Source organism: Salmo salar, chromosome 02, assembly GCF_965601325.2.
Source record: "Salmo salar chromosome 02, fSalSal1, whole genome shotgun sequence".
In the NCBI taxonomy this organism is placed as follows: Eukaryota; Metazoa; Chordata; class Actinopteri; order Salmoniformes; family Salmonidae; genus Salmo; species Salmo salar.
Genome location: NC_138292.1, coordinates 5,578,575 through 5,600,720, shown reverse-complemented (window position 1 = coordinate 5,600,720; position 22,146 = coordinate 5,578,575). Strand labels below are relative to the sequence as shown.

The following is a 22,146-nucleotide window of genomic DNA, read 5'->3' as shown; positions in this document are numbered from 1 at the left end:
TTTCCTGACTGGGTAGATGTGGTTTCCTCATGGTTAGGAGATGTTTTCCTGACTGGGTAGATGTGTGGTTTCCTCATGGTTAGGAGATGTTTTCCTGACTGGGTAGATGTGGTTTCCTCATGGTTAGGAGATGTTTTCCTGACTGGGTAGATGTCGTGGTTTCCTCATGGTTAGGAGATGTTTTCCTGACTGGGTAGATGTGGTTTCCTCATGGTTAGGGGATGTTTTCCTGACTGGGTAGATGTCGTGGTTTCCTCATGGTTAGGGGATGTTTTCCTGACTGGGTAGATGTTGTGGTTTCCTCATGGTTAGGGGATGTTTTCCTGACTGGGTAGATGTCGTGGTTTCCTCATGGTTAGGGGATGTTTTCCTGACTGGGTAGATGTGGGTTTCCTCATGGTTAGGAGATGTTTTCCTGACTGGGTAGATGTGGTTTCCTCATGGTTAGGAGATGTTTTCCTGACTGGGTAGATGTCGTGGTTTCCTCATGGTTAGGGGATGTTTTCCTGACTGGGTAGATGTGTGGTTTCCTCATGGTTAGGGGATGTTTTCCTGACTGGGTAGATGTTGTGGTTTCCTCATGGTTAGGAGATGTTTTCCTGACTGGGTAGATGTCGTGGTTTCCTCATGGTTAGGGGATGTTTTCCTGACTGGGTAGATGTGTGGTTTCCTCATGGTTAGGGGATGTTTTCCTGACTGGGTAGATGTGGTTTCCTCATGGTTAGGGGATGTTTTCCTGACTGGGTAGATGTGGTTTCCTCATGGTTAGGGGATGTTTTCCTGACTGGGTAGATGTGGGTTTCCTCATGGTTAGGGGATGTTTTCCTGACTGGGTAGATGTCGTGGTTTCCTCATGGTTAGGGGATGTTTTCCTGACTGGGTAGATGTCGTGGTTTCGTCATGGTTAGGGGATATTTTCCTGACTGGGTAGATGTCGTGGTTTCCTCATGGTTAGGGGATGTTTTCCTGACTGGGTAGATGTTGTGGTTTCCTCATGGTTAGGGGATGTTTTCCTGACTGGGTAGATGTTGTGGTTTCCTCATGGTTAGGGGATGTTTTCCTGACTGGGTAGATGTCGTGGTTTCCTCATGGTTAGGAGATGTTTTCCTGACTGGGTAGATGTCGTGGTTTCCTCATGGTTAGGAGATGTTTTCCTGACTGGGTAGATGTTGTGGTTTCCTCATGGTTAGGGGATGTTTTCCTGACTGGGTAGATGTGGTTTCCTCATGGTTAGGGGATGTTTTCCTGACTGGGTAGATGTGGTGGTTTCCTCATGGTTAGGGGATGTTTTCCTGACTGGGTAGATGTGGTTTCCTCATGGTTAGGGGATGTTTTCCTGACTGGGTAGATGTGGTTTCCTCATGGTTAGGGGATGTTTTCCTGACTGGGTAGATGTGGTGGTTTCCTCATGGTTAGGGGATGTTTTCCTGACTGGGTAGATGTTGTGGTTTCCTCATGGTTAGGGGATGTTTTCCTGACTGGGTAGATGTGGTTTCCTCATGGTTAGGGGATGTTTTCCTGACTGGGTAGATGTCGTGGTTTCCTCATGGTTAGGAGATGTTTTCCTGACTGGGTAGATGTGGTTTCCTCATGGTTAGGAGATGTTTTCCTGACTGGGTAGATGTGGTGGTTTCCTCATGGTTAGGGGATGTTTTCCTGACTGGGTAGATGTCGTGGTTTCCTCATGGTTAGGAGATGTTTTTCTGACTGGGTAGCTTTAAAGGGTTGTTGGGTATCACTGAAAGCTTTAGATGTTTTTGGGGGTATTACTGAAAGCTTTATCAAGGTTTGTTGGGTCTAAGCCAGTCATCACCTTCTTTTGATCTGGCCATTCCAGAATAGACTGACTGTAGTGTAAAGAAATACAAAACAGGGGTGTATCCAGTCTGTCCTCACAGCCCTATACATACAGGGGTGTAGAACTGATCCAGTCTGTCCTCACAGCCCTATACATACAGGGGTGTAGAGCTGATCCAGTCTGTCCTCACAGCCCTAAACATACAGGGGTGTAGAGCTGATCCAGTCTGTCCTCACAGCCCTAAACATACAGGGGTGTAGAGCTGATCCAGTCTGTCCTCACAGCCCTAAACATACAGGGGTGTAGAGCTGATCCAGTCTGTCCTCACAGCCCTAAACATACAGGGGTGTAGGTCTGATCCAGTCTGTCCTCACAGCCCTAAATATACAGGGGTGTAGAACTGATCCAGTCTGTCCTCACAGCCCTAAACATACAGGGGTGTAGAGCTGATCCAGTCTGTCCTCACAGCCCTATACATACAGGGGTGTAGAGTCTGATCCAGTCTGTCCTCACAGCCCTAAATATACAGGGGTGGAGAGCTGATCCAGTCTGTCCTCACAGCCCTAAACATACAGGGGGTGTAGAGCTGATCCAGTCTGTCCTCACAGCCCTAAACATACAGGGGTGTAGAGCTGATCCAGTCTGTCCTCACAGCCCTAAACATACAGGGGTGTAGAGCTGATCCAGTCTGTCCTCACAGCCCTAAACATACAGGGGTGTAGAGCTGATCCAGTCTGTCCTCACAGCCCTAAACATACAGGGGTGGAGAGCTGATCCAGTCTGTCCTCACAGCCCTAAACATACAGGGGTGTTAGAGCTGATCCAGTCTGTCCTCACAGCCCTAAACATACAGGGGTGTAGAGCTGATCCAGTCTGTCCTCACAGCCCTAAACATACAGGGGTGTAGAGCTGATCCAGTCTGTCCTCACAGCCCTAAACATACAGGGGTGTAGAGCTGATCCAGTCTGTCCTCACAGCCCTAAACATACAGGGGTGTAGAGCTGAATCCAGTCTGTCCTCACAGCCCTAAATATACAGGGGTGTAGAACTGATCCAGTCTGTCCTCACAGCCCTAAATATACAGGGGTGTAGAGCTGATCCAGTCTGTCCTCACAGCCCTAAACATACAGGGGTGTAGAGCTGATCCAGTCTGTCTCACAGCCCTAAACATACAGGGGTGTAGAGCTGATCCAGTACATTGCAAGTAACAAGAAAATTTCCCAGGACATAGACATGTCTTATACTGGCAGAAAGTTTAAATTCTTGTTAATCTAACTGCATTGTCCAATTTACAGTAGCTATTACAGTGAAAGAATACCATGCTATTGTTTGAGGAGAGTGCACAGTTATATACTTGAAAATGTAGCAAACAAATTAGGCAGATTTGGGCAGATTTGATACAACATTTTGAACAGTCCTTGAATCAGTCTAAAACTTTGCACATACACTGCTGCCATCTAGTGGTCAAAATCTAAATTGGCGCCTAAACTGCAGTAATACATTGTGGCCTTTCTCTTGCATTTCAAAGAATGACGGAACAAAAAAACGCATGTTTTTTTCTTTGTATTATCTTTTACCAGATCTAACATGTTATATTCTCCTACATTCATTTCACATTTACACAAACTTCAAAGTGTTTCCTTTCAAATGGTATCAAGAATATGCATATCCTTGCTTCAGGTCCTGAGCTACAGGCAGTTAGATTTGGGTATGTCATTTTAGACGAAAATTGAAAAAAAAAGTGTCCGATCCTTAAGAGGTTTTAAAAGGAATAGGATTTAAATTGGGAAGCATCCACAATACTGCATAGTACTGTACAGTCGTGGACAAAAGTTTTGAGAATGATACACAAATATTAATTTTCATAAAGTCTGCTGCCTCAGTTTGTATGATGGCAATTTTCATATACTCATGAATGTTATGAAGAGTGATCAGGTGAATTGCAATTAATTGCAAAGTCCCTCTTTGCCATGCAAATGAACTGAATCCACCCAAAAAACATTTCCACTGCATTTCAGCCCTGCCACAAAAGGACCAGCTGACATCATGTCAGTGATTCTCTCGTTAACACAGGTGTGAGTGTTGACGAGGACAAGGCTGGAGATCACTCTGTCATGCTGATTGAGTTTGAATAACAGAATGGAAGCTTCAAAAGGAGGGTGGTGCTTGGAATCATTGTTCTTCCTCTGTCAACCATGGTTACCTGCAAGGAAACACGTGCTGTCATCATTGCGTTGCACAAAAAGGGCAACCATTTATCGGATCATCAAGAACTTCAAGGAGAGCGGTTCAATTGTTGTGAAGAAGGCTTCAGGGCGCCCAAGAAAGTCCAACAAGCGCCAGGACCATCTCCTAAAGTTGATTCAGCTGCGGGATCGGGGCACCACCAGTACAGAGCTTGCTCAGGAATGGCAGCAGGCAGGTGTGAGTGCATCTGCACGCACAGTGAGGTGAAGACTTTTGGAGGATGGCCTGGTGTCAAGAAGGGCAGCAAAGAAGCCACTTCTCTCCAGGAAAAACATCAGGGACAGACTGATATTCTGCAAAAGGTACAGGGATTGGACTGCTGAGGACTGGGGTAAAGTCATTTTCTCTAATGAACCCTTTCCGATTGTTTGGGGCATCCGGAAAAAGCTTGTCCGGAGAAGACAAGGTGAGCACTACCATCAGTCCTGTGTCATGCCAACAGTAAAGCATCCTGAGACCATTCATGTGTGGGGTTGCTTCTCAGCCAAGGGAGTGGGCTCACTCACAATTTTGCCTAAGAACACAGCCATGAACAAAGAATGGTACCTACACATCCTCTGAGAGCAACTTCTCCCAACCATCCAGGAACAGTTTGGTGACGAACAATGCCTTTTCCAGCATGATGGAGCACCTTGCCATAAGGCAAAAGTGATAACTAAGTGGCTCGTGGAACAAAACATCGATATTTTGGGTCCATGGCCAGGAAACTCCCCAGACCTTAATCCCATTGAGAACTTGTGGTCAATCCTCAAGAGGCGGGTGGACAAACAAAAACCCACACATTCTGACAAACTCCAAGCATTGATTATGCAAGAATGGGCTGCCATCAGTCAGGATGTGGCCCAGAAGTTAATTGACAGCATGCCAGGGCAGATTGCAGAGGTCTTGAAAAAGAAGGGTCAACAGTGCAAATATTGAGTCTTTGCATCAACTTCATGTAATTGTCAATAAAAGCCTTTGACACTTATGAAATGCTTGTAATTATACTTCAGTATCCCATAGTAACATCTGACAAAAATATCTAAAGACACTGAACAGCAAACTTTGTGGAAATTAATATTTGTGTCATTCTCAAAACTTTTGGCCACGACTGTACTTCTCAATGGGAAGTCAGACCCAACCTCGTTTTACATCAGAATTATTTGGAACAGTCATTTCTCTTTCCTTTCCTGCACAAGGCCAATATTGTATTTCGTATTTTACTCATTCATCAAAAAGAGGCAAATAAAGTGTATTGTCATGGAAATGATCCAGCAAAATGTAAAATGTAGTTGTAGAGCCACCTAGTGGCTAAAATCTGTTGGTAAAAAAGATCTGTACTTCTGTCTCTATTCAATCGTCACCGTCATAATGTCACTGAACCTCACATTGAGCCTTTATGTGATAGAATGTGTGTTCTCTGTCTGTGGGACTATGCTGTCTCATAGTTACTGACTGTCCTCTGGCTACATACAGTCTACCATGAACAAATATTCAACCTCCTTTGGTGATCTTCACATGTATTTGTCTACAGGTATGGAAGTGGTTCAGGGCCCATCCCAACCCACTACTACTGTGTGATAACCAGTTGTCTGGACTTCACCCAGGCTGAGGATATCTGTTCTGGACCTCTTAGCAGCTCTGCCTTCATCCTACCACACCGCTCAGACAACGACGAGAGCTGCAATGTGAGTCCCTGGTTACGTCCAAAATGGCGCCCTAACACCGATATAGTGTACTACATAGGGCTCTGATCAAAGGTAGTGTATTGTGTAGGGAATAGGGTGCTATTGCCTCACACACACACACAGAGAGAGAAAGAAATTGTGAGAGAGAGAGACAAGAAAAGGGCAACCAGTGAAGAATAAACACCATTGTAAATACAACCCATATTTATGTTGATTTATTTGCACATTGTTACACTGTATATAGACATATGACATTTGAAACGTGTCTATTCCTTTGAAACTTGTAATGTTTACTGTTCATTTCACTTATCTATTTCACTTGCTTTGGCAATGTAAACATATGTTTCCCATGCCAATAAAGCCCATTGAATTGAGATCTCAGAGCATCATGAAATGTGCAGGTAGCTGACGTTGTGTGATGTTGTCTTCGTCCCCCCAGAGCTCTGAGGAGGAGTCTAAGTGGGTGGAGGATCTGATGAAGCTGCACACGGCCCGGGTCCGAGACGTAGAGATCCTCACGGGCCTGGACTTCTACCGCCGGACTAGCCGGAGTTACCCTGAAATCCTCTCACTGAAGACTCACATGCACACGTATGAGAGTGAGATCTAAACCACTGTCTACCTACCCTCTCCTGTCTGTCTACCCTCTCCTGTCTGTCTACCCTCTCCTGTCTGTCTACCCTCTCCTGTCTGCCTACCCTCTCCTGTCTGCCTACCCTCTCCTGTCTGCCTACCCTCTCCTGTCTGCCTACCCTCTCCTGTCTGCCTACCCTCTCCTGTCTGTCTACCCTCTCCTGTCTGTCTACCCTCTCCTGTCTGTCTACCCTCTCCTGTCTGTCTACCCTCTCCTGTCTGTCTACCCTCTCCTGTCTGTCTACCCTCTCCTGTCTGTCTACCCTCTCCTGTGTCCACCACAGCTCCGATGGTCTAGTGTATATTTTTGAATATGTCGTGTTTTGTTTTTTCACGTGTTATTCTAAATGTTTATTCATGGCTGTTCTGTTCCTCTGTAATGTAACACATTTCCTGTCCCTTTCTTTTGATGATTAACAAGCATGAATTGAATTTCCTTATTTGTTGTTACTTGTATTGATAATGTGGTGTGTGTGTGTGTGTGGTGTTTGTGATGAATGTCTTGCTGGTGATGGCTGAGAGTACTGTGTTAATAATAATAAGCTCTGTCTGTACTGTGAACAATATAATGATATCCTTTTAAATATGTACCGGACAGCTGTGTGATCAACTTATTTATGCCTAATGTTTTAATCCAATAAACCTTTTTGTACTACCTCGTCTGTCATCGCGGTGTAACGGGGAAGTTGGCAGCAAGGTCAGAGGTCATTGCTGCTCAGCATTGTAGGTTTGATTTAACGCCAACAAAATGAGTCAATCAATAGAGCCTGTTCCTGTCGTTGGGAGATTTCATTTCAGTAAGAAATGGGTTTAAATGGGTTTAGTGACGGGCTCTAATGTTCCTGTCGTTGGGAGATTTCATTTCAGTAAGAAATGTGTTTAAATGGGTTTAGTGATGGGCTCTAATGTTCCTGTCGTTGGGAGATTTCATTTCAGTAAGAAATGTGTTTAAATGGGTTTAGTGATGGGCTGTAATGTTCCTGTCGTTGGGAGATTTCATTTCAGTAAGAAATGTGTTTAAATGGGTTTAGTGACGGGCTCTAATGTTCCTGTCGTTGGGAGATTTCATTTCAGTAAGAAATGGGTTTAGTGATGGGCTCTAATGTTCCTGTCGTTGGGAGATTTCATTTCAGTAAGAAATGTGTTTAAATGGGTTTAGTGATGGGCTGTAATGTTCCTGTCGTTGGGAGATTTCATTTCAGTAAGAAATGTGTTTAAATGGGTTTAGTGATGGGCTCTAATGTTCCTGTCGTTGGGAGATTTCATTTCAGTAAGAAATGTGTTTAAATGGGTTTAGTGACAGGCTCTAATGTTCCTGTCGTTGGGAGATTTCATTTCAGTAAGAAATGTGTTTAAATGGGTTTAGTGACGGGCTCTAATGTGTCATTACAGAAACCCTGGTTAGAATCCAGGCTTTATGTATTACAACCGGCCGTGATTGTAAATAAGAATTTGCTATTAACTGCCTTGCCTAGTTAAATAAAGGTTACTTTTTTTTAATTTTAATGGCAAGAGATACTGACAGGCTTTTAACTTGTAGTCTACACACTACAGAAATGCCTACCTACAACATTCTTCCAAGGATGAAATCTAGGAAGTGCATCTGGTCTGACTCAAACCTGCTAAGCTCAGTGGACGTACAATAAAGGTTTGAATCGAGGCACATCTGATTACACTGCAAACACCAGTCTGTCTCAACACTACAGTGATGATATACTGTAGTTTTCTCACTAATTTATCTCAGTGCGAGAGACAAGAGAAAATGTATTTTACCAGCTGGCTGCCTGTAAATGACTGGACACCCTGTGTACTGTACGTCCTGAATGGTAATATATTCTCTACATAGGCTGCGTTTACACAGGCAGCTCAATTCTGATATTTTTCCCCCACTATTTGGTCTTTAAAACAATCACATCAGATCTTTTTCAGAGGTGTTCTGATTGATCAAAATTCAGAATTAGGCTGCCTGTGTAAACGCAGCCATGGTGCATACTTTTGACCAGGGCCCATAGGGATTATATAGGGAATAAGACCCGATTTGTCTTTGTTTATGAACGGTCACTCATACTAATGGTCCTGCTACACTATAGCCATTGGGCGTCCAGCATTGCAATCAGCCATTGGGGAAATGCTTCCTTTGAAATGAAAGCTGTTTCACTGCCCGTGTTGCGGGCAATGGCAGCGTCCAATTATTGATGGTTGACGCGCATGTTAATTCTATCTTGTGAATTGAAATAAAGTTAATTTTGGTTGCATTTGGCCTCGGCTATACAACACTGGTTATTTTACTAAGATTTATGAAGTCAAGAAGCGACTACTGTTAGTTAACTAGCTACACTGACTACCTATGTTCACAATGTAAACAAAAGCAACGTGTGTAATTTGAGTATCATTTAGAACAACACTAGCAACAATTTAATGAGTACATGCGGAAAACTGGGCTAACAGCTATTGTACTTACGAATAATAGATGAATATGGTACAGTGCAGTAGGGGAAACTAGAATAAAGACGCTCTTCCCCTCTGCTATTCTCCGCTCCCAAATCAACGTGCTGTGTGTAGCAGGTAGAACGTCACATTGACACGACGCGGACGGCAACGCGACGCTTCTATTGGAGCTGAAGTGTGACGTGCTGTACTTTTCCAGTTAGCGCGACAGACCACCAAGAGAGGACAGTGTGCCGACCAGGGACTCTGCAGTTATGGTCATGGCTAACTTTTACTCTGGATAAGAATAACAATACAGGTCATGGTTCCTTTTTCTTTCCTGCACTTGTTAAATATCCCACAAGGTGTCGCTGTTTGCTGTATCGTGGTTTTATGCACCAGTTCTGGGAGAGTTTTGAGCGTTCAGTAACTTCACTGACTAGTAAAAGAAGCGAGTGTTGGAAGTTAGAACGCACCATAGTCTCTAATAGTCATAAAGCATGTTATGTCGCATTCATTCGACGGGTTGTCACTAAACTATGCATTAACCTTATATGAAAGGTGGTCAATTTAATGTACATCAACTGTTGTCCATCAATCTATCTACACAGTATATCATGATGGTTGGAATAAAGAGAAACAAATCAGAAGTTATAGAAAATATACATATTTAATGTCAAATCATGAGTAAGTACAGTATTATTATAATGACCGAAAAGGCTGGGCAAAACACAACCAGAGTAGACGTACAGACACTATATAGAATTCATATTTACATTTGGTTTATAAAGACATACAGACACAATATAGAATTCATATTTACATTAGGTTTACAAAGACATACAGACACTATATAGAATTCATATTTACATTTGGTTTACAAAGACATACAGACACTATATAGAATTCATATTTACATTTGGTTTACAAAGACATACAGACACTATATAGAATTCATATTTACATTTGGTTTACAAAGACATACAGACACTATATAGAATTCATATTTACATTAGGTTTACAAAGACATACAGACACTGTGTATTTAATACACGCTCGTGCCAACTATACAGTAAAGTATTTACATAACTTGTATCTTTCTACAAGAGACGACTGGATACAAGCCTTTGGAAGAGACCGTAGAGGAGTAGAAAATTAACATCCTGTTTTAGGAGAATCTACATTGCATTGCAGTCAATGACAGTATACCAGAACTGGGTGACATATATATGCCAAAGACTTTGGAGTTGCACTTGACTTAGCTTGCCCTGTACAATGGAACCAATGGAATAGTCTCATAAACTGCCAACTCAACCCACAGCCTGCACACTGGTCAAGTTAAATCATCTCAAGTATTTGACACATGTATTTGACCCAGGTCTGAAGTGTACGGGGCGGGGCTAGAGGTCCAAGAGCGGAGACTTACAGGCTGGCTGTAGAAAGCGGCAGTACATTATGAGAACAACCTTTGACCTGGCTGTCGACATGACTGTTGTGTGGGCCAAGACCAGGTTGACTGGAGAGCCTGGGAGAGGGCAAGAGTCTGCAAACATCTAAAAGGTCAAAGGTCAGTGGAATGAGGGGAATAGAAACACAGGTTTTCACCAGAACAAATACAACAGTGAGCAGGTGTTGCTTTCATGAGACATTTGTTTGTGACGTGCAGCTGGAAAACTGTTGGACGTGCATACATTGCACTTGAAACGATTGTAGGTAGCCTAACCGCTATTTCGGAAATACCTCTGGGACAGTCAGAGGCTGTCTAAAACTGACCCAGGAGCTGTGTATGATCACTGAGACCGTTTGAGTCAGAGGCTGTCTAAAACTGACCCAGGAGCTGTGTATGATCACTGAGGCCGTTTGAGTCAGAGGCTGTCTAAAACTGACCCAGGAGCTGTGTATGATCACTGAGACCGTTTGAGTCAGAGGCTGTCTAAAACTGACCCAGGAGCTGTGTATGATCACTGAGACCGTTTGAGTCAGAGGCTGTCTAAAACTGACCCAGGAGCTGTGTATGATCACTGAGGCCGTTTGAGTCAGAGGCTGTCTAAAACTGACCCAGGAGCTGTGTATGATCACTGAGACCGTTTGCAGTAAGCAGAAAAGGAAAACTCTGTTGTTGTGATACACTAAAGCACAACGTTTCCCGTTATATCAGATGCAGAATGCATGCTCATCCATTCTGTAAAGGTAGCTAAGTGCTGACTGTGAGAATCTCAATTACATACTCCTCGCGTCCTCTTTCCTCTCTCCTCACGCCCTCTCTCCTCGCGCCCTCTCTCCTCGCCTCCTTCTCAAAACCCATTGGAAAAGAATGTCAGAAGGGAGGGACATCTGGCTTTCTCATGAAATGGGTTTTGAGAAGGAGGTGAGGAGAGAGGACGCGATAAGTATGCAATTGAGATTCTGCCTCCTGAGACCAACCATACACCTTCAGGGATATGTTGTCAAGAACATTTAGAGTCATGAACGTGTAGAGTCACCTGACTACAGCGTTGTCCCTGGGACAGTGTTATAACCTGTAACCGCTGTAGACCAGGTCTGATGGCTGATACACAGCATTGTCCCTGGGACAGTGTTATAACCTGTAACCGCTGTAGACCAGGTCTGATGGCTGATACACAGCGTTGTCTCTGGGACAGTGTTATAACCTGTAACCGCTGTAGACCAGGTCTGATGGCTGATACACAGCGTTGTCTCTGGGACAGTGTTATAACCTGTAACCGCTGTAGACCAGGTCTGACGGCTGATACACAGCGTTGTCTCTGGGACAGTGTTATAACCTGTAACCGCTGTAGACCAGGTCTGATGGCTGATACACAGCGTTGTCTCTGGGACAGTGTTATAACCTGTAACCGCTGTAGACCAGGTCTGATGGCTGATACACAGCGTTGTCTCTGGGACAGTGGTAGTGGCAGGCGCAGGTGTTGATGAACATCACGGCTTTCTTGATGGCTTTACCCCGAGCACACTGGAAGTCCACCTGCACTGTCTCGGTGCTGTGGGGGGTGCAGCAGCGCCCGTCCGTACACACACCACAGTACCGGGGCTTGTAGGTCAGGACGCTGGTGCAGTTCTTATAGCTGAACCGGATGGGTTTCACCGCCTTCTTCATCCTCAGGCACTTGCTTCCTCTCTGAGGATTTAGAGGGGGAAATGATTGTCAGTTGGTGAAACACTGAAATACTTCTTTCATGTATTTTGTCAGAGCTCTTGTGAGTTTTGTTAGTCGAAAGATTTGCAATGCATTTAGTCCGAATGGCGAAAAAAAACAACATATTGAACTTGAACTTCTATTCTTGAACTTCTATTCTAGCCTACCTTAGCAACATCCTTCTGCTGAAGCTGATGGGATTAGTACAGTGACAGTGGGTTGAGTAGCCTACCTTAGCAACATCCTTCTGCTGAAGCTGATGGTATTAGTACAGTGACAGTGGGTTGAGTAGCCTACCTTAGCAACATCCTTCTGCTGAAGCTGATGGTATTAGTACAGTGACAGTGGGTTGAGTAGCCTACCTTAGCAACATCCTTCTGCTGAAGCTGATGGTATTAGTACAGTGACAGTGGGTTGAGTAGCCTACCTTAGCAACATCCTTCTGCTGAAGCTGATGGTATTAGTACAGTGACAGTGGGTTGAGTAGCCTACCTTAGCAACATCCTTCTGCTGAAGCTGATGGGATTAGTACAGTGACAGTGGGTTGAGTAGCCTACCTTAGCAACATCCTTCTGCTGAAGCTGATGGTATTAGTACAGTGACAGTGGGTTGAGTAGCCTACCTTAGCAACATCCTTCTGCTGAAGCTGATGGGATTAGTACAGTGACAGTGGGTTGAGTAGCCTACCTTAGCAACATCCTTCTGCTGAAGCTGATGGGATTAGTACAGTGACAGTGGGTTGAGTAGCCTACCTTAGCAACATCCTTCTGCTGAAGCTGATGGTATTAGTACAGTGACAGTGGGTTGAGTAGCCTACCTTAGCAACATCCTTCTGCTGAAGCTGATGGTATTAGTACAGTGACAGTGGGTTGAGTAGCCTACCTTAGCAACATCCTTCTGCTGAAGCTGATGGTATTAGTACAGTGACAGTGGGTTGAGTAGCCTACCTTAGCAACATCCTTCTGCTGAAGCTGATGGGATTAGTACAGTGACAGTGGGTTGAGTAGCCTACCTTAGCAACATCCATCTGCTGAAGCTGATGGTATTAGTACAGTGACAGTGGGTTGAGTAGCCTACCTTAGCAACATCCTTCTGCTGAAGCTGATGGTATTAGTACAGTGACAGTGGGTTGAGTAGCCTACCTTAGCAACATCCTTCTGCTGAAGCTGATGGTATTAGTACAGTGACAGTGGGTTGAGTAGCCTACCTTAGCAACATCCTTCTGCTGAAGCTGATGGTATTAGTACAGTGACAGTGGGTTGAGTAGCCTACCTTAGCAACATCCTTCTGCTGAAGCTGATGGTATTAGTACAGTGACAGTGGGTTGAGTAGCCTACCTTAGCAACATCCTTCTGCTGAAGCTGATGGTATTAGTACAGTGACAGTGGGTTGAGTAGCCTACCTTAGCAACATCCTTCTGCTGAAGCTGATGGTATTAGTACAGTGACAGTGGGTTGAGTAGCCTACCTTAGCAACATCCTTCTGCTGAAGCTGATGGTATTAGTACAGTGACAGTGGGTTGAGTAGCCTACCTTAGCAACATCCTTCTGCTGAAGCTGATGGGATTAGTACAGTGACAGTGGGTTGAGTAGCCTACCTTAGCAACATCCTTCTGCTGAAGCTGATGGGATTAGTACAGTGACAGTGGGTTGAGTAGCCTACCTTAGCAACATCCTTCTGCTGAAGCTGATGGTATTAGTACAGTGACAGTGGGTTGAGTAGCCTACCTTAGCAACATCCTTCTGCTGAAGCTGATGGTATTAGTACAGTGACAGTGGGTTGAGTAGCCTACCTTAGCAACATCCTTCTGCTGAAGCTGATGGTATTAGTACAGTGACAGTGGGTTGAGTAGCCTACCTTAGCAACATCCTTCTGCTGAAGCTGATGGTATTAGTACAGTGACAGTGGGTTGAGTAGCCTACCTTAGCAACATCCTTCTGCTGAAGCTGATGGTATTAGTACAGTGACAGTGGGTTGAGTAGCCTACCTTAGCAACATCCTTCTGCTGAAGCTGATGGTATTAGTACAGTGACAGTGGGTTGAGTAGCCTACCTTAGCAACATCCTTCTGCTGAAGCTGATGGTATTAGTACAGTGACAGTGGGTTGAGTAGCCTACCTTAGCAACATCCTTCTGCTGAAGCTGATGGTATTAGTACAGTGACAGTGGGTTGAGTAGCCTACCTTAGCAACATCCTTCTGCTGAAGCTGATGGGATTAGTACAGTGACAGTGGGTTGAGTAGCCTACCTTAGCAACATCCTTCTGCTGAAGCTGATGGTATTAGTACAGTGACAGTGGGTTGAGTAGCCTACCTTAGCAACATCCTTCTGCTGAAGCTGATGGTATTAGTACAGTGACAGTGGGTTGAGTAGCCTACCTTAGCAACATCCTTCTGCTGAAGCTGATGGTATTAGTACAGTGACAGTGGGTTGAGTAGCCTACCTTAGCAACATCCTTCTGCTGAAGCTGATGGTATTAGTACAGTGACAGTGGGTTGAGTAGCCTACCTTAGCAACATCCTTCTGCTGAAGCTGATGGTATTAGTACAGTGACAGTGGGTTGAGTAGCCTACCTTAGCAACATCCTTCTGCTGAAGCTGATGGTATTAGTACAGTGACAGTGGGTTGAGTAGCCTACCTTAGCAACATCCTTCTGCTGAAGCTGATGGTATTAGTACAGTGACAGTGGGTTGAGTAGCCTACCTTAGCAACATCCTTCTGCTGAAGCTGATGGTATTAGTACAGTGACAGTGGGTTGAGTAGCCTACCTTAGCAACATCCTTCTGCTGAAGCTGATGGGATTAGTACAGTGACAGTGGGTTGAGTAGCCTACCTTAGCAACATCCTTCTGCTGAAGCTGATGGTATTAGTACAGTGACAGTGGGTTGAGTAGCCTACCTTAGCAACATCCTTCTGCTGAAGCTGATGGTATTAGTACAGTGACAGTGGGTTGAGTAGCCTACCTTAGCAACATCCTTCTGCTGAAGCTGATGGTATTAGTACAGTGACAGTGGGTTGAGCAGCCTACCTTAGCAACATCCTTCTGCTGAAGCTGATGGTATTAGTACAGTGACAGTGGGTTGAGTAGCCTACCTTAGCAACATCCTTCTGCTGAAGCTGATGGTATTAGTACAGTGACAGTGGGTTGAGTAGCCTACCTTAGCAACATCCTTCTGCTGAAGCTGATGGGATTAGTACAGTGACAGTGGGTTGAGTAGCCTACCTTAGCAACATCCTTCTGCTGAAGCTGATGGTATTAGTACAGTGACAGTGGGTTGAGTAGCCTACCTTAGCAACATCCTTCTGCTGAAGCTGATGGTATTAGTACAGTGACAGTGGGTTGAGTAGCCTACCTTAGCAACATCCATCTGCTGAAGCTGATGGTATTAGTACAGTGACAGTGGGTTGAGTAGCCTACCTTAGCAACATCCTTCTGCTGAAGCTGATGGTATTAGTACAGTGACAGTGGGTTGAGTAGCCTACCTTAGCGACATCCTTCTGCTGAAGCTGATGGTATTAGTACAGTGACAGTGGGTTGAGTAGCCTACCTTAGCGACATCCTTCTGCTGAAGCTGATGGTATTAGTACAGTGACAGTGGGTTGAGTAGCCTACCTTAGCAACATCCTTCTGCTGAAGCTGATGGTATTAGTACAGTGACAGTGGGTTGAGTAGCCTACCTTAGCAACATCCTTCTGCTGAAGCTGATGGTATTAGTACAGTGACAGTGGGTTGAGTAGCCTACCTTAGCAACATCCTTCTGCTGAAGCTGATGGTATTAGTACAGTGACAGTGGGTTGAGTAGCCTACCTTAGCAACATCCTTCTGCTGAAGCTGATGGGATTAGTACAGTGACAGTGGGTTGAGTAGCCTACCTTAGCAACATCCATCTGCTGAAGCTGATGGTATTAGTACAGTGACAGTGGGTTGAGTAGCCTACCTTAGCAACATCCTTCTGCTGAAGCTGATGGTATTAGTACAGTGACAGTGGGTTGAGTAGTCTACCTTAGCAACATCCTTCTGCTGAAGCTGATGGTATTAGTACAGTGACAGTGGGTTGAGCAGCCTACCTTAGCAACATCCTTCTGCTGAAGCTGATGGTATTAGTACAGTGACAGTGGGTTGAGTAGCCTACCTTAGGAACATCCATCTGCTGAAGCTGATGGTATTAGTACAGTGACAGTGGGTTGAGTAGCCTACCTTAGCAACATCCTTCTGCTGAAGCTGATGGTATTAGTACAGTGACAGTGGGTTGAGTAGCCTACCTTAGCAACATCCTTCTGCTGAAGCTGATGGTATTAGTACAGTGACAGTGGGTTGAGTAGCCTACCTTAGCAACATCCTTCTGCTGAAGCTGATGGTATTAGTACAGTGACAGTGGGTTGAGTAGCCTACCTTAGCAACATCCTTCTGCTGAAGCTGATGGTATTAGTACAGTGACAGTGGGTTGAGTAGCCTACCTTAGCAACATCCTTCTGCTGAAGCTGATGGTATTACTACAGTGACAGTGGGTTGAGTAGCCTACCTTAGCAACATCCTTCTGCTGAAGCTGATGGGATTAGTACAGTGACAGTGGGTTGAGTAGCCTACCTTAGCAACATCCTTCTGCTGAAGCTGATGGTATTAGTACAGTGACAGTGGGTTGAGTAGCCTACCTTAGCAACATCCTTCTGCTGAAGCTGATGGGATTAGTACAGTGACAGTGGGTTGAGTAGCCTACCTTAGCAACATCCTTCTGCTGAAGCTGATGGTATTAGTACAGTGACAGTGGGTTGAGTAGCCTACCTTAGCAACATCCTTCTGCTGCTGCTGCTGTTTGTCGCAGGGCCTGACGATGCACAGACGCGTCTGCTTGACCATCTCACAGCGGGGGTTCTTGTTGGTGACCCGGGTGGAGATGCCCATGCCACAGGTCCGAGAGCAGGCGCCCCACTCCGTAGTCTGCTCTATGCAGTTAGTACTGGGGTCCCACGAGTCAATCCCCACTGTCTCCTCCTGTCTGTAGGCTGTACGGAAGGACAGGGAGGGACACACCGGATGAGACAGATGTTGTGACATGGGAAATACAGATGCACGCTAGATTGATTGATGAACATAAGAATTACTGGGCAAAAGTGCATAAGAGGAGACTTATGTTAGGCTGGTATTGGGATCTGTGTGGTTTGCATAATTGATTCCCCTACATTGGTGTATAATCGGTATACAGGTAATCCAATTCACAGTTCTATCGGAATCAATTTCTTTATGTGCCTAAAGTCCATTAATCACAGATTAAGAACGATCCAAGGTACATCACATTCCAGAGAACACGAAATGGAATGTTTTGGCTACAGAGGTCTACACAGAGGCTTCCTGGGATAAGTCAACTTGCTCTGTGAGTCTCTCTCTGTACTCTGAGGCAATTCGGCATTTCCCTTCACACAGAGCCAGCCAGGTCAACCTAGAGGCATGCAAGAATCTGTCTCTTGACTTTGTGGCTTGCACCAGAGTACCAGTCACGTCAGAAGTAGAGAGAAGTAGAGAGAGAAACTGCGTCCCACATGGAACCCTATGCCCTATGTAGTACACTAGAGAATTATTTGTTATTTAATTGTTATTTTTTACTTATCTATTTTTTTTACTTAACCAACAATGAAGTTTTAAGAAAAATAAGTGTTAAGGGCTTGTAAGTAAGCATCTCACTGTAAGGTCTACCTTCACCTGTTGTATTCAGCGCATGTGACAAATAAAATGTTATTTGAGTTGAGAGACTGAGTTCTTACCAGCCATGGCGAAGCTGCCCAGGGCACTGGCCTCTGGTTGGGGCTCACATACCCACTTCTCACAGCACTCCCCTGGGACCGCCACCTTCCTGGGTAGAGGGCAGTCAGGGCCCGGCAGCATCACATCCAGGTTACAGCGCGGCACGCAGGCGATCTGACCGTCCCTGCAGGTGCACTGGTACTTGCAGCTGGGGAAGAAGGTCTCCCCGTTCTGGTACACTGAACCGTCCAACAGGCAGATGTCTCCCTCGTGAGCTGTGGAAGAGAGGAGGACACAAGAAAAGCACAAATCATTATTTAACATTTTTAATTTCCAATACTCATATCTGGATAAAATCCAAAATGTCAGATGTTTAAGTGTTTGTGTCTTCAAATGAATGTAAATTGTTATCATCATCATCATCATCATCATCATCAATAGCTCTTAGATAGGGGCGGGTCCCCGCTGCCACACTTCGATTACCTTTGACCTTTTTCAAAAGGAGGCGAGAGAGTACAGAGGAGAGATGTACGCAGGAGTTGAGCAAATCCAATTGAGACAAGGCCAGGGAATCTACCCTGCTCTGACACCTACACTAGGACATCACTTGTTCAATATAATTAACAAATGACTCACCGACACAGACACCTGTCCTCTGGTGAACATCGGCCGTGTAGTCGCAGTTCAGACCCCTGTGTGTATCACAGGGATTTATTTCCGAGCACACCTCTCCTTTCTGCCTGGCACAGACCAGACAGCATGCGCAGTCATCCAGAATCAACTGGACCCTGGGGGCGCACATCGGAGGCTCCTGCGGACATAGGCACCTTGTCGGACACACCTGCGCCAAGATCTGGGAGCAAATCTGGGGAAAAAAGGGAAAACTGTGTTCAAATGTGATTTTTCAAAGTTGTTGCTCCTTGCTTTCATATTCTTCACATAATGTAGTTTGGATGAGCCTACTCTGTAACGTTAACTGAATTTATTTACCTGTGTTGAAATGTAGAAAATGAAAAGGGTTCTCTCTGCAAGCTTAGACATCCTGATTCAGTGAAAGGTAGTTTTCTCTTCGTAGAATTTTCCCTCCTTTGTGTCTTGCTGAAGCTCTGTAAATCCCTTTGGCGTGCTTCAGAAGTGTGTGCAGAGCCATTTATAACGGTCCTGTCTACGACGCGGTGACGCGTGAAGGAGGAATGGAGGAGGGGAAGGAGGAGGGATGGAGGAAGGGGATGATGGAGGGATCACCCCCCTGGCCCTGGTAGAGTCTGGGAATTCTGACATCTGATTGGATCAGGATGAGACTCACATTTTCCTGTTAGATCCTGAGTTCTTCGCACACAGAGGAAGGCTACGTTACTAGTATTTAGGACACATAAGCTCATTTGACAGTTTTATTGCTGCTATTCATATCAATAATAAACATTTTTCATGATCATTCAAATGAACCTACTTCAAACTAGTTCCTCTGTTCCCTGATTTTCATTATTGTGCTCATTACATCTCTGGAATTAAAATAGATCTAGTTTGACTGCAGAATTGATATCACACTGGTCGATCTAGTTTGACTGCAGAATTTATATCACACTGGTCGATCTAGTTTGACTGCAGAATTGATATCACACTGGTCGATCTAGTTTGACTGCAGAATTGATATCACACTGGTCGATCTAGTTTGACTGCAGAATTGATATCACACTGGTCGATCTAGTTTGGCTGCAGAATTGATATCACACTGGTCGATCTAGTTTGACTGCAGAATTGATATCACACTGGTCGATCTAGTTTGACTGCAGAATTGATATCACACTGGTCGATCTAGTTTGACTGCAGAATTGATATCACACTGGTCGATCTAGTTTGACTGCAGAATTGATATCACACTGGTCGATCTAGTTTGACTGCAGAATTGATATCACACTGGTCGATCTAGTTTGACTGCAGAATTGATATCACACTGGTCGATCTAGTTTGGCTGCAGAATTGATATCACACTGGTCGATCTAGTTTGACTGCAGAATTGATATCACACTGGTCGATCTAGTTTGACTGCAGAATTGATATCACACTGGTCGATCTAGTTTGACTGCAGAATTGATATCACACTGGTCGATCTAGTTTGGCTGCAGAATTGATATCACACTGGTCGATCTAGTTTGGCTGCAGAATTGATATCACACTGGTCGATCTAGTTTGGCTGCAGAATTGATATCACACTGGTCGATCTAGTTTGACTGCAGAATAGATATCACACTGGTCGATCTAGTTTGGCTGCAGAATTGATATCACACTGGTCGATCTAGTTTGACTGCAGAATTGATATCACACTGGTCGATCTAGTTTGACTGCAGAATTGATATCACACTGGTCGATCTAGTTTGGCTGCAGAATAGATATCACACTGGTCGATCTAGTTTGTCTGCGGAATAGATATCACACTGGTCGATCTAGTTTGGCTGCAGAATAGATATCACACTGCTGGATCTAGTTTGGCTGCAGAATAGATATCACACTGGTCGATCTAGTTTGACTGCAGAATAGATATCACACTGGTCGATCTAGTTTGACTGCAGAATTGATATCACACTGGTCGATCTAGTTTGACTGCAGAATTGATATCACACTGGTCGATCTAGTTTGGCTGCAGAATAGATATCACACTGGTCGATCTAGTTTGTCTGCGGAATAGATATCACACTGGTCGATCTAGTTTGGCTGCAGAATTGATAGCACACTGGTCGATCTAGTTTGGCTGCAGAATTGATATCACACTGGTCGATCTAGTTTGGCTGCAGAATTGATATCACACTGGTCGATCTAGTTTGGCTGCAGAATTGATATCACACTGGTCGATCTAGTTTGGCTGCAGAATTGATATCACACTGGTCGATCTAGTTTGGCTGCAGAATAGATATCACACTGGTCAATCTAGTTTGTCTGCGGAATAGATAAACCAGTAAAGCCCCTCTTCCACGATGGTGGTCCCTTAGATGTCAGTCAGCAGTCAGTGGGCAAGAGGTTTCTCTTTGGAACGTTTGCTGGCTGCATAATTACAAATCTAGGGGGAAACTTAGATGGCTACTCCATCTGGGTTTTATCTAACAAGTTATGGTGTGGTGGGGGCCTCTGCCTGAAGTAGGACAAATGAGGCATCTGGCTGAATCAGCCCACATGTGTGACATCACCACTGTGTTTGCCAGTGTTTTAAAATACCATGTCTGAGTCTCAAACAGCACCCCAGTGTCTTCTAGTGTTGTTAAGCCTGGGCATGTTCTTTAGACGCCCCTCTGTCTGACACATAGACTGTTGGGATTTGTGTCAGGGATTTTGGCCAGTTGGAGATGGGGATTTGGCCAGTTGGAGATGGGGATTTGGTCAGTTGGAGATGGGGATTTGGCCAGTTGGAGATGGGGATTTGGCCAGTTGGAGATGGGGATTTGGCCAGTTGGAGATGGTGACTTGGCCAGTTGGAGATGGGGATTTGGCCAGTTGGAGATGGGGATTTGGCCAGTTGGAGATGGGGATTTGGCCAGTTGGAGATGGGGATTTGGCCAGTTGGAGATGGGGATTTGGCCAGTTGGAGATGGTGATTTGGCCAGTTGGAGATGGGGATTTGGCCAGTTGGAGATGGGGATTTGGCCAGTTGGAGATGGGGATTTGGCCAGTTGGAGATTGGGATTTGGCCAGTTGGAGATGGTGATTTGGCCAGTTGGAGATGGTGATTTGGCCAGTTGGAGATGGTGATTTGGCCAGTTGGAGATGGTGATTTGGCCAGTTGGAGATGGGGATTTGGGCAGTTGGAGATGGTGATTTGGCCAGTTGGAGATGGGGATTTGGCCAGTTGGAGATGGGGATTTGGGCAGTTGGAGATGGGGATTTGGCCAGTTGGAGATGGTGACTTGGCCAGTTGGAGATGGGGATTTGGCCAGTTGGAGATGGGGATTTGGCCAGTTGGAGATGGTGATTTGGCCAGTTGGAGATGGTGACTTGGCCAGTTGTGAAAGTATTGGTCTGTGTAGTGTGGACGTCACTGAGGACCTTGGTAGTGTAATGTAAGACTCAGGGGAGTTCATTAGCAATTCCTGTGTCCCAAATGGCACCCTATTCCCTATATAGTGCACTACTTTTGGAACTATAGGCCCTATGGGCCTTGGTCAAAAAGTAGTGAACTATGTAGCAAATAGGGTGACATTTGGGACACTATGTGTGCCTATAAGTCAGCATGATGAGCGTACTTTGAATGGTGGCTGTGCAGTGTGCTTTGTAGTGGCCGACCAATATGTTTTATGGGGTCTGATTCTGATCTTTGAAGGAACAAAACTTACTGGTAGCGATATACAGGTATCTGCCGACATACTGTTTTACAGTTGGGGAAATGAAAAAGTGAAACATTTTCCACACTGAGTTCTCGGAAATTGCTGTCGAAAAGAGCCAATTGTCCAAGAAATACGCTTCAAAGGTTGATTTCTTCTTTTATGGCAATA

The 22,146-nt window shown here is 44.9% G+C and overlaps 2 protein-coding genes across 2 annotated transcripts in view; one reads left to right on the top strand and one right to left on the bottom strand.

The window, feature by feature from the left end:
* Positions 1-7,000, top strand: part of LOC106597885 (autotaxin) — a 55,498-nt gene extending 48,498 nt beyond the window's left edge. The window contains exons 23-24 of the mRNA XM_082968538.1: positions 5,546-5,712; positions 6,152-7,000. Coding sequence (XP_082824664.1) covers positions 5,546-5,712; positions 6,152-6,322 — 338 coding nt within the window. The 3' untranslated portion in view covers positions 6,323-7,000. The remainder of the gene's footprint in view (positions 1-5,545; positions 5,713-6,151) is intronic.
* A 2,423-nt stretch (positions 7,001-9,423) lies between these two features.
* LOC106573058 (CCN family member 3-like) lies at positions 9,424-18,801 on the bottom strand. Its single transcript, XM_082959237.1, has 5 exons — positions 18,656-18,801; positions 18,302-18,530; positions 17,686-17,940; positions 16,709-16,929; positions 9,424-11,908 (listed from the first exon to the last, which is right to left on the bottom strand). The coding sequence occupies exons 1-5, from the start codon at positions 18,704-18,706 to the stop codon at positions 11,615-11,617; spliced, it is 1,050 nt and encodes a 349-aa protein (XP_082815363.1). The 5' UTR covers positions 18,707-18,801; the 3' UTR covers positions 9,424-11,614.
* Positions 18,802-22,146: the final 3,345 nt, after the last annotated feature.

Coding starts and splice junctions, on each gene's coding strand:
- LOC106573058 (XM_082959237.1), bottom strand. CDS start 18,706: ATGTCTAAGCTTGCAGAGAGAACCCTTTTCATTTTCTACATTTCAACA. Junction 17,941..18,301: donor GAGGACAGGTGTCTGTGTCG/GTGAGTCATTTG, acceptor TCTCTTCCACAG/CTCACGAGGGAGACATCTGC. Junction 11,909..16,708: donor AGCAGAAGGATGTTGCTAAG/GTAGGCTACTCA, acceptor CTAAATCCTCAG/AGAGGAAGCAAGTGCCTGAG.